The following is a 12,333-nucleotide window of genomic DNA, read 5'->3' on the forward strand; positions in this document are numbered from 1 at the left end:
TGAGGCGGGGGGTCGGTCTTGTCTTCCAATGGCGTGATGTTCCGATGATTAGTCCGATCTTTGCGTGGACGATGACGCTGTCCCACCTGCCGCCAGCCCTCCAGCCAGTCGTGAGCAGTCTCCGGCCTATCGAAGAACCACGTCTTTCCATCAGCCACTACCCGTAGCTTGGCGGGGAACAGCATGGAATACGGCAATTCTCTGTCCCGCAGTGCTTTCTTCACCTCCGTGAACGATTTGCGGCGTCTGGCCACCTCCGCCGTGTAGTCCGGGAAGAAGGATAATGTCGCATTTTGAATCTTAACAGGTGGGGAGACCCTCGCTGTTTGCAGGACCGCATCCCTGTCTCTAAAATTAGGGGGCCCGCCCGGAACCCTGTGTGCTCTTTCCACCGAAAAGAAGTGGAATAGTCCTTTAGGTTTCAGTTTGTTCTTGATGAGGTCTTCGACGTAGAGGTCCATGGCCCCCTTCCCTTCTGATTCCGGAAGACCAAGGATACGCACGTTATTTCTTCGTGAACGCCCTTCTTGGTCGTCCAACTTGTCTTGCAGGAGTTTGGTGACTTTATCCATGCGTTCCATGGCAATCTGAAGTTCGGACGTGTCTTCTATCAGTGATTTCGTGACTACCTCCACCTGGGACACTCTTTCAGCCATTTTGTGAAAGTCTGCACGCAGGAGCGTGACTTCAGAGGAAATGGAGCCCACAGTCGCCTTGACCTCCGTAAGGGTGTTCATAATGTCCTCCAACGTTATTTTCGCGGACCCTTCCGTCGCCGGGGTGGCCCCCGTGGAGTTGCGCCCACCGTGCTGAGCCTGCCCGTGTTGGCTGTAAGCAAATTTTTCCAGTCTGATCTGTGTAGTAGACCCACTCCTGGTGCCCTTGCCCGCCATGGCGTTGAGACTCGTGGATTTTGGGACCTCCTCCTCGCCCGCCGCGGATCACTGAAGGGTAGCGTTTCTCCTCCCGATATGTACGTCAGGGGGCCGCCGGCGGGGGTGCAGTCCGACAATATATTCCAGTCCCCTCAGCGCAAGCACTTTAGTGCAGGATACCACCGGCGGGCATCCACGCGTCCGAGTGTTCTTGCCGTCTGGAAGGCTTTGCTGTCCTCATCCACTATGTCCGGTGGGCAGAATACCGCGTTGCTGGCAGGCAGAGGTCGTGCCGCGTACAGGAGGGTGGTAATCGCAAACACAACAGTGGGTGGTACGTTGGTAGAGCCGGCAAGGGCCCAGGCCGCACGCAGCCAGGCGGAGCACCACACTAGACGCACTCAGGCTCTTCAACGCGCGATTATAGCGTCGCGGTCAGAAAGGAGGGCAAGGGCCCGGCAGGGTGCCTCCCACTGTGAGGCCGCAGTATCAGGAGCGGGTCAAGACCGCCAGTCCAGCTGCCAGTGTGTCAGGGTCGTTGGGCGCTGTTTGTATGCACCGTGGACATACGCGGTACAATGGTTTTCTGAGCCGTCCCCCGGGGGCACCAGACTCCTTCGCTGTCGGCTCACCGCCCGCCCGCACAAGTAGGTGCACTCACCCCGGGAGGCCAAGTCAGGCGAGGCTCTCCTGTCGGGTCCCGCAGACGTCCCGCACAATGTGGCCGGAGGGGGGGGGCTCACCGCCTCTCCGCGTCTCGTGGTTCCTCTCCTGGATTTCTCTTCCCCGCCGCCGCCCCTCGCCAACACCAGCAGGCGGAGTGGGGTTTACTGTACCCCGGCGCTGGGCAGATGGCACCTCCGCTGCTCCGGTGGCAGTTTTCGCTGAGTGCGAGTCCCCAGCGGGTCTCCGGGCAGCGTCACTGTTCTCAAGCCGGTCCGGTCTCACTTCCGCCGGGGCTCGTGGGGCACGCAGGGCCGGTGCCTCTCCTCCAGCAACAGGCCTCTCACGTCAGGATTTGGTCCGGCGGGTTCCGGACCTCGGCGCCCTCCAGAATTTCACCTGGTGGATCCGCTCCGACCCCGGACCCGACCGCCGCCGCTTCAGGTGGTTGCTGACCCGGATTTATGTGCCGGATCAAAGATTATTCCGCAGTGCCCGAAGGAGCTCTCAAACTAAGCTGTCGCCATGTTGGCTGCTAGCCACGCCCCCCCTTGGATGATATTTTTAATGATGAAGCCCCCAGGGGTGGTGTGTGCTCATGTGTTTAAAGAGAACATATAAATAAACTTACTGAACAAGGCAGAATGCTCAACGAGTCATTGCCATCGCGGTAAGCTTAAGTTCATAATCTGTCAAAAATGGAGGCATAGGTGAAAAGCACATACATACGAGTTATCAGAAGTGCGATAACCGAAGGGTAAAGCTAAAGCTTACCAAAACTGGCTTCGTGAAGACGCAGAGGTATACATCTTCGTAAAAATTCTTTACTCTGTAATAAACAAGCCAGTAATGAGGATAGGAGTTAAGTGTATTGGCGTGCTATGTAAAATAATGTTAACCATAAGCATGCTTACCGATACTCGAGAGTGAAACGACGTACCGGGAACCCGGTGATAGCCAGCTCAGAAGTGCGAAAATAGTTTGTGTAACGGGCCGTGTATGTAGGCAGCTCCGTTCGTGGCATTAAACAAAAACTAAGAAAGGACAAACACTTAGTAAAAAGGTGACGGCCATCTTGGAGTGTGCGAACAGTCGTGAATAAAGATATACAGGGGTAAACCAGAGAAAAAAATATTCAGAGGTAAGCTGAAGAAAAAAGAAAAAGTGAAAGGGTCCAGTTGGCAGCAGATAAAATGCACGTCAATAAATGGTGGTGAGAGTAATTCATTAGTCAAGACGGTACATTGTACATATCTGACAACATGAACACAGATCAGATACATTAATTTGATAAAGATCATCAGTCAGAGAAAGCATGCTAATTCAAATTTGTCATTCAATCCTAATGGAGTGATTGTTTGCTTGAACCAAATCCACTATGTTTCGCGCTGAGACAAAAATTTACTATTGTCTCTATCTGGACGTTGATCCACAATTTCCAATACCCCACATTTAAGTTGCGCAATGTTGTGTCTCATGCTGCGCCAATGCTCTGCTATAGGGGAGCTTGTGGTGTGTGTCCTGATACGGCTTTTGTGCTCGGTGATCCGGGTTCTTAGTGTCATAAGCCCGAAATGCATTGGGACTTTTAAATTGAATTGATTTTGAAGAATTGTCTACCTCACATTTGGATTTTGTGAACTTTGAACATTTCCCTCGGACAAACGTTTGACGTTATATAAGGAAATACTACCACAACAAGCAAGAACCCGACGTCGTTTATTTCACTGATGTCCGAACATTGAGCTCAATCATTATTTGAATTGTTTAACTTTATTGATAACTACTAAAAAACTTTCTGTTTTACACTCCTTTGAGTGATTAGCGCAGTGCATTAGGCTATCTAGACCTTTGTCTAGTGAACTCATTCAATGTATGACCATAGGCTTGCAGGGCCTTTTCCTTTTGCACGCAGCTGAATATATTGTTTAAATTTGATTCTGTGTACTACCTTTACAGTTTACTTGTTCACTGAGTGCATCTAGGTTGCTTTTGATCCTGAGAAAACATATGCAGGCATTTTGGTCTTTTCCTTCCAATCCATCAGGGATGCCAAAGATACATTAATTCAAACAGAACAATGGATAAACGGAATGCTGAACGGTGTCATACATTCACCCCCAATACAGATATCCGGGCATAAATCCATTGTTTTCTTGTTCACCATGCCATTCTGGTTTGTACCCAGCCAAATGCAAATCAGTCTGGAACCTGCTCCCCGAAGGAACAGTCCAGCCCAAGCTGCCAGGGCCAGTCCTCCCTGAACAGGAAACAAGCATCCTAGGACCAGTTACGGGGTATCACCTCATATCAGCCAGGATAGCTTGACTCCAGTGGCATGGGGAGCATACTTAGATTGTCATGCCTGTTACGATTTTCCAAATCAGATATTGATTTTTGAAGAGTGACTGTTGTAGACAGCATCACAGTAAGGTCCTTGGTGTGAGAGGTTCCCTTATTTTCCAAGTTATTGAATCTATTTTCAGCCTCAGAGATTCTGATATTTATTGGACCTATCTCCAGTTTCATAGTGCTGAGAGCAGATTGCATCACATCGGTGTTTATTTTAGTGGATTTTGCCAGATCGTGTACATCTTCTAGTTTCTTGAAGATCATGTCTATTGAAGAAGAGATGTCTTTTTTGGGTTTGATAAGTGACGCCAGAAATGGGGGTTTAGCTTTGTTGCATTTAGATCCAACTTTTACATCCTTCTCAACCATACTGCTGTAGACCGAGTTGGCACTCGTGGTAAAAGGGACAGGGTCGGAATATTCTGATATGGTAGCAGTGGCAAGTAGGACTGTCTCATGCAAGTATCATGCTGATATATGGACTCTAATTCCATGCGGACCATGAGAAATATGGGATGCAGCAGACTGTGATAAGGGTAAAACAGTGACAGGTTGGAGTAACCAGTAACCCAACACCACTGAGGTAGTATATCCGTTACTGCTGGGGATTGCTCCAGTAAGACTAAGATGGAGTTGAACTGCTACAGGAATTCCTGTTATGCGTGGTAAATAAGCAGTGAGTTATTTGTAGGGTGGTCAAAACACCATACAGCAACAGAGCCACACTTGTGGCAGATCCTATCAAAAACGTTGCTGAATTACGATTTTAGTGCAAATTTCTATGCAGAGCCCACGAGAACAAAAATTGCGTACAGGAAAGGCAATCCAGTGATAGTATGAGGCAAAATGGCAGATTTTGTGAATAAAGTCAGTAGAAAAGCATGTATGATGACTAGAAAGTAGCCCAACATTATTGATAGTTCCAAAAACGAATAACTAGTGCCAAAACATGATCTAAAGCATTTTATAAAGCAGGGTAGAGTGAAGCTCTTATTCAGCATACTTATCTGGAGTAGATAGCTCCTGCATGTGACTAGGGTTCCAAGGGATGGGAGTCCTTGATTCAGCAAGTTCTCTCCTTGAAAGCTGACATTATAACAATCCATCAGTGCGACGGACTGGGAAGATTCCAAAAATTCAATGCGGGGAGTTGGAGTTAAGATCCACTCTCCGCGTGATACAAGTCTGCAAGCATTCTGCTGCTAAAGGATGTCTGTGATGTGGGGAATCCACTCTCCTTCAAGGTATGTAGTGTACTTGCAAATTGCCACCGACTGAAGCTCACAGCTTTGGCGGTCATTTCCCTGGAGTAGTGGCCATGCTCCTGTAGATCCCTTATTTTTAACCAAACCCTCATCGAAGATGGTTAATGAAACACTGTCAGAGGATGTGCACAAACACCTTCTTATGGATATGTTTAATTGCTGTTTTGTGCACAAATCATTGATGCATGTTGATTCTAATTGTCTCATGCATCTATCTTAGTTACGACTTTGTGTATTTGTTGTGATTAAACACATTTCACAGAAAGCAACATGACTAAGTTTTCTGAATGCTTCACAGAGGAATGTCTAGTAAATGGACAGCGCCAGCCCTTGCTCCATATTGTCCACAGATGATCCATAATAAGTTTGGATATGGTGCTTCACCTTTAATTACTGGTCAAATATCCATTGTCTCAGCTGTACATCTGCTTCCCTAATGTACTGACATTTACTGCAGCATATGTCCACTCAGTGTCTGGTTAGATGGCAAGTGTTTGTCTTGTCTCCCTTACTTGGTTACATGTGTTCTTCGTTACTCACACAGCAATATCTTAATACCAGCAAATATGCATTCTCTCTTTAGATAATTTTTTTGGGGGGGTACGGGGGGGCGAATTTCCACTGGTATATAATGCTGGCCATCATATTGAGGTGGAGTGCTCCTACCTCGGCTTCCTTTTCAAGTTAAATTCTTTGTTGAAGGAAGTGCCGTCTTTTCGGCTAAGGCCTTGATTCTGGGACATGGCCTACTACATTTCTTTACTGCATTGAATAGACAAAAGATTGGCAACATTTCTCAGCTGTATACTTCAAAATTACCGGCTGTTTTATGTATATGGAGTGGAATGTTTCGAAACACTTGATTTTTCTCACAAATTAGCGATGGTTAAGAGTTGGCTATGAAAATCTTTTGAGATCATAAGGAAAAGCGTTTCGGGTCACATCTTAAGGTTAGAACTTAATATGGTTGGTATTCTGTTTAAGTGTCATGTCCAGATACCGAGCACCTAGTTTGCATAATTGAAAGCTGGGTCAGTATGTTGAAGCATAATTTCTATAGAACACTGACTTAGTTTCAAACTAATTATTCTTTCATCAATGCCATCTATAATGAGGAAAAGTATGTTGATGGAAATGTAAATAAAATTGAAGACACCATGACAAAGTTTACTTTTAAATGCTGTATAACAAAATGGATAATGCAGAAAAACAGAGTTGCGTTTTAATCAATGGACAAAGATAAGATGGAATACACCACATTGTAGAATTTTAACAGGAGAAAGTATACAACGTTATTTAAAAACTAGTTTTGATATGTGTGCTTGTCATTTTCAGACCAATTTTAAGCCGGTAGTGTATATGTGACCCATACTGTGTGGCAAGTAGTGCTCAAGATTGAAGTAGGCATTGCCAGTTTAACTCTTGTCCTGTGCAAGATATACACGTGGCCTCTTTGTGTACCCCGGTTTAGTGGAACAACGTCACAGTTTTTTATACTAATATTTGTTAGGTGTTAAATGGATTTATTTATAGATGCTATCATGCTATAGGAAACATTTGCTATAAACTTTTAAACTGTTTAAATCATTTTCGTGTTATAATTTTGCATTGTTCCATGAAATATACATTTGACAAAAACTGAACATGTGAAAAATGTGATTGAGTCTCTTTCAGTAATCAAAGTTTTTCGTAGCTCTATGACTGTCGAGAAAGAACGGGCGTCCGCACATCAAGCATAATACAGATATGTTTTGATGTTTTAGGCTAGTTTTGCGCATCTGGTACGCCGTTCTTTGTACTGACTTCACATGATAATATTAGGGTCATAGGGCTTGCCCAGTCCTGAAATACTATCTTGCCAGCCAAGTTCATTTTCGAAAAATATGTATACTCTTTCTTTGAGGCAAGCTCTTTTCTTTAAAAATAAGAGTAAAATTCTATTAAATCCTTCTTAATGGCCATTTGTTCACAGGATAACATCCTGATCTTCGGGCCTGATTATGATGGCGGTCGGACGAGCGTCCATCCGCCATCTTGTCAGGAAAAGGACGGGCAGACAGGGAGTTGGCGGTCCTGTCATGCAAAGTATGATCTGACTGCCGTGGAGGCGGTCGGAAAAATGTCTTGTATCACTGAGGCTTGTGTTGCGGCCTGAAAAAGGGCTGCAGCACGAGCCTCACTGCCAAGAGGCATGTTCGTAACCAGTCCTGCAATATGTGGAAGGAACCATGCGGTGCCTACCACATGGTGCAGGGATGGTTAGGGGGGCGCCATAGGTGCTTCTCAGGGCCTATAACGGAGGGCCATGGGAAGGTGAGGCCAGCAAGGACTGCCAAACTCACTTTCCACTTCCTTTTTCATAGCGGGTTAACCGCCATAAAACACCTGGCGGAAAGGGACATTGTAATCCCTACGGCGGTGCCTGAGCATGCACCACCACTATTGTAGGGATTGTAGCCCCTCCAACAGTCTAATGGGCACCCTGAGCCTGTCGGATGCGTGGCGGACGTTCTCTCCGCCCAGCCATCATCTGCCCACCATCGTAATGCAGCGGGCAGAACTGCAGGGGCAGATGGCGGTGGAACCACCACTGATGGCCTGACGGCGGCGGTCCCTCTGCCATCGTAATCAGGCCCTCTATTACTCCTTATCTTCATTTTTGTTTTAGAACCCAGATGACGCCTCTATATTCAAAATGTGAGTCAAGTTGCCTAACACAATTTTAATATTACCCTTCTAGGGTTGAAATATACAAATGCGTGGTTTGTACCACCTGTTGGTAGGCACACTTTCTACCAGAGATCAAGAATTGTAACATTCAGTGGTGACAAGGAGAAAATGCACCTGTGTAGAACTCGCCAATACCGACGGCAACTCATGCCAAATAGCCTTAATAAGCCTTTCACTGTAATGGCATATACAACTCAGGATTAGACAAACTTTTGCTCATCTAATCATGGGTGGTGTATGGGAAGAGAGATTGTCAGGGAGACGGGCATGTGTGAGGTAACACTGCATGCGTGAAGGGACAGTTCCTGTGTAAAGGAACCAAGCTCGTGTAAAAGAATAGTGTATGAGTAACAGAACAATATCTGCGTAAAGGAACAATATCTGAGTGAGGGAACAGTCCATGGTGTCCATGTGTGTGCAAGAGCAATTTCCACTTTGCAGAGCAATGGATTCACCTAGCCAGGACTTAATTCGACAACACATACATCAATGTATGTCAAACTCCTTTGCTGTACGTGTCAGTGGGATAAATGCATGGTATTCATGTTATTACAGTACCTGTTGCATGTGGGGTAGTACTTCTGTGTGTGCAATATCATCCGAATCTCCATAGGTCTCATCTTCATCTCGATGCACAAAGTATGGAATGCTATCTTCTTTAGGTTCAGCCTGAAACATGAACATATTTAACGAACGTTATTCTCACAACCCAAGAACAAGCAAGGTATCTGGAGGGTGAGTGCGGATTTTGTCACACATGAGACTATAGAACGCCCTACCAAGGTCTTGATCACCACAAATATTTTTTTTATTCTATATTGTGTGTGCCAAGTGTGCTATTTAATCTCGGTGCCCTTGAAATCTTAACAGGTAGTGTGATGCTATGAGTTTTTAATGTTCTATTTGCTTCAAGAAACTGCTGAACTAGCGACTGGTAAATTGCTATCCACTCACAAAAACTCTTGTCGCACCACCAACCGACTGAATCAGGCCTTATTCTCTCCCTCCTAAACCCTACTCCACTACAGTAGTCAAACCCCTCTGAGCTTTCTAAACACTTTCGTGCAGTGGCAAGGCTAGGTCAATTTAGTTACCAACTGTAGACAGTTTTAACTGTCTGTGATCGAAGACCCTATCGCACACAAATCAATACACTGGTGGGGTTTGGTCAGCCCACTCTTCATTGTTGGTGTGCTTGCTTGACAATATCATTTCTTTGCTTTTTATTCAATGGCTTTATTTCTTTTCTCATGTTTGTCCCTACCCTCAGTGTAACTGTTTAACATGGTTTGTGATTGGATGAGTTGTATCCTTTCACAATCAGGGAACTATTTTTTTATTTTTCTTTCAGCTTTCAATGGAGTGAATCTGTTACTCCCACTCATTTTCTTATGTTCTTGTTTTATTTTACATGTCGGACCCCCTTTTCCGCTTGACGTGTTGCTCTTCTCACCACTTCCTCAATTGCTTTTCCACTCCTCCATGTGTTATTTTTCCTTTTATATTTTACCCACTGGGAGCCACCACTCCAGAGCTCTTTCTATTTCCTCATTCCACTCGTACATTACGCCACTGCCTTACCCACCTCATGCTTCATAGTTTTATTATTTTCCTATATTTCTTAAAATGAAGTGAAAAGGAAATTTATAAAGCGCAATACAATTACCTGAGGGTGTTCAGGCGCTCGCTCATCAGGTGAAAAAAATGCCTTAGGGTCTTAATACAGAACCAGAGATTAAAGAGCCAAGTCTTTAACGCTTTCCTGAAGGCCAACAAGCGGGTTTCATCTTTTAACCCTGGGGAAGCGAATTCCAGAGTCTAGTCGTGCCGACCAGAAAGATTCTCCCGCCCCAGGAGCTTTTCCTGAAGCTGGGGGTCACCAGATTGTGAGTGTGAGCTGAGCATAGATGGCACACAAGGAGTGTATAGTTGAACATTCTGTTTAAAAAAGACAGGTCCTATGTCATGAGTTGCTTTAAATGCTATACAGAGATCCGTAAACTCGATCCGTCTTTTTATTGGTAACCTGTGTAGCTCTTTTAGCGCCACAGAGGCAGATTTGTGCTTGGGAATGTTCAGCAAAAAGCACGCTGCGGCATTTTGCACAATCTGTAATTTAGTTCGAGATTTAGTCCAGAGGTTGATGAAAAGACCATTACAATAATCGGCTCTGGACAGAACAAGAGCCAAGATCACTAGCTTACGTATATTAACAGAGAGGAATGGAAGGATCTTTCTAAGTAATTTTAGTGTATAGAAAGATACAGAGGTGACCTGGTTTACGTGGCCTTCAAAGGAGAGCATGGCGTCAAAAGTGCCTGTGAGGCCAGCAGTAGTACACTGCTACAGGGCAGCTCTCTTCCTTGTCTGTTGCACACTCTCCTCTCTGGTTTTATATTTCCTCAAGACCGCTCAGCATTTGAGCATTGCTGCCGGGTCACTGGATTTACTTTATATTGCTACCTGCCTCCCAAAAATAATACTGTCTTTATGGAGACTAGCAACTGTACATCACTGTAGAGTTGCATTCTTCTCATACACTGCTCTCCACACCTCCCCACACTTAAAAAAAAACATTATCTGCAACTGCCCAGCATCTGCACACTGCTGCTGAACTGCTAGTTTTTTCTTTTTGTGCTCCCACACTATATATTTTTTAATTTACCATTCTACAATTACATTTGTCAATGTTGTAATAGTAAATCATAAATAAAACAATGGCCACTCGTGCCTCACAACACATACAAGCACATCGGCAGCCACCGGATGTCCTTTCTTTATGAGAGAGAGCCAGTTCTAAAATGGCTACCCTTGAATCAGTCTGCATCGTTATGCACCAGTGGCCATTTTGAGCTTTGTTTAGGCCAATGCAAACTAGTACTTACAAATCCAACAGCAGGGTTTTTGGTTTTTTCGCTTTACCAATGCTTGTTTCAAATAAGAAATGTTCCACAGGAAAAAAAAATCTTCAAATCTGATAGCAAATAGTCCACAAGGTTAAAATGATTGGCTACAGGCTGGTCACGTTTCTTATTACTCTGCATTGCTTACCGCAGAGCTCCCAATCTACGATCTCCTATTGTGAGAGCAGAACTAAAGCAAGCTGTAACACATGCAGGGGTTGATTGCTGTGATTCTAAAAGGTGCACCGCATGTGAATACCTTTTACAAGCATATCGGTAACTAGTTCTGTTACGCGAAGGAACCATGGAATAAGACAGCATCATACATGCCGCTCAACATGCACTATTTATGTGATTCAGTGCCAATGCCGAAGTAGTTAAAAACAATATGTAGGCCAAACGGTGAATGAGCTCAGTATACAATTTAGGACCCACAAATCAGCAATAACTAATAAGAAACTTGACCAGTCTGTAGCAAATCATTTTAACCTTGCGGGCTACCTGAGGAAGGTGAAGTCAATATGTTGTATTGGAAATAGATTTTGGTTCTTTGGTGAGCCCATCTGATCATATCTTTCTTAGAGATCTGGAAACCATGATGCCAACATATTTTAACCTTTCGGTCTTTCTCACGGCTGATAAACTTCCGATTTCCATTTCTATTTATATACGCCTACTCAGGCTTATAATGCTGCATTCTGGGAGATGAAGTCAATTCAGGAAAAACACATATAAAATATAAAACACAATTCCCATAATGCCTTCAACACTTTCTATCAATTAACTGAATTGCACTAAACAATTGGGGGTGTATTTTTAAAAATTGAGTAGCATGTTGCTAACAAAAACATATGTTCATTATTGAACAGAACATTTTTCGCCTAAGTGATTTGCCCAGGAAATATCAATACTATAGGGAATTGTAACTGACTAATCAAAGACAAAAATGCCATTTAATGCAATTATAAAAAAAGGTGAAATAGGCATCACACTGTGACAATTTGTATTCAATTCTCTAACCACATATTTTCTGCTAATAAAAATCTGAGTTCCTATATTGAAGGTTTTGGAAATCTTTTACACACAAGTTTCCCTGTCTGCGCCGGTGCAGGCATTCATTAATGGCTATGGAAGGGGTGGCAATGCAGCCCCCTCCCCTTTTTTTGATTAAAAGTAATAGCCCTGGGGGATGGGGTTCCCAGGGCCTTTTAAAGGCTCGAGGATGGTCCCCCCTGTTAAAAAATACAGTGGGCCTTGAGAATAGGGAGCTCTGGGCCGAAAGAGACCTGTGGAGAGGGGCCACCCCCTCCCGAATAAAGTAAACATCTGTCCCCCCTTGGGGGATTTAAAAGAGATGTGTGGGAGCCCTTGTTGCTTCTTTTAAATGTTGCTGCAGAGTTGCAGACTTTCCTGCAAATTTGTGGTAAAATAATAAAAATATGTTTTCCCCCACGCGGGGTCCCTCTGTCATACCGCCACCAGGGATAGTGGGTCAGGGTATCCTTACCTTGCCCCCTTATGACTCTTTTATATTTTTTTTTTAGG

General features: G+C 44.6%; 1 protein-coding gene across 8 annotated transcripts in view; it reads right to left on the reverse strand.

The window, feature by feature from the left end:
- Nucleotides 1–12,333, reverse strand: part of PATJ (PATJ crumbs cell polarity complex component) — a 1,530,963-nt gene that overhangs the window by 991,807 nt on the left and 526,823 nt on the right. For all 8 annotated transcript variants that reach the window (XM_078669616.1, XM_078669595.1, XM_078669605.1 and 5 more), the window contains one exon: nt 8,444–8,554. In XM_078669616.1, coding sequence (XP_078525742.1) covers nt 8,444–8,554 — 111 coding nt within the window. The remainder of the gene's footprint in view (nt 1–8,443; nt 8,555–12,333) is intronic.

The sequence above is a fragment of the Lissotriton helveticus genome, chromosome 1_2 (genome assembly GCF_964261635.1).
Source record: "Lissotriton helveticus chromosome 1_2, aLisHel1.1, whole genome shotgun sequence".
Classification (NCBI taxonomy): domain Eukaryota; kingdom Metazoa; phylum Chordata; class Amphibia; order Caudata; family Salamandridae; genus Lissotriton; species Lissotriton helveticus.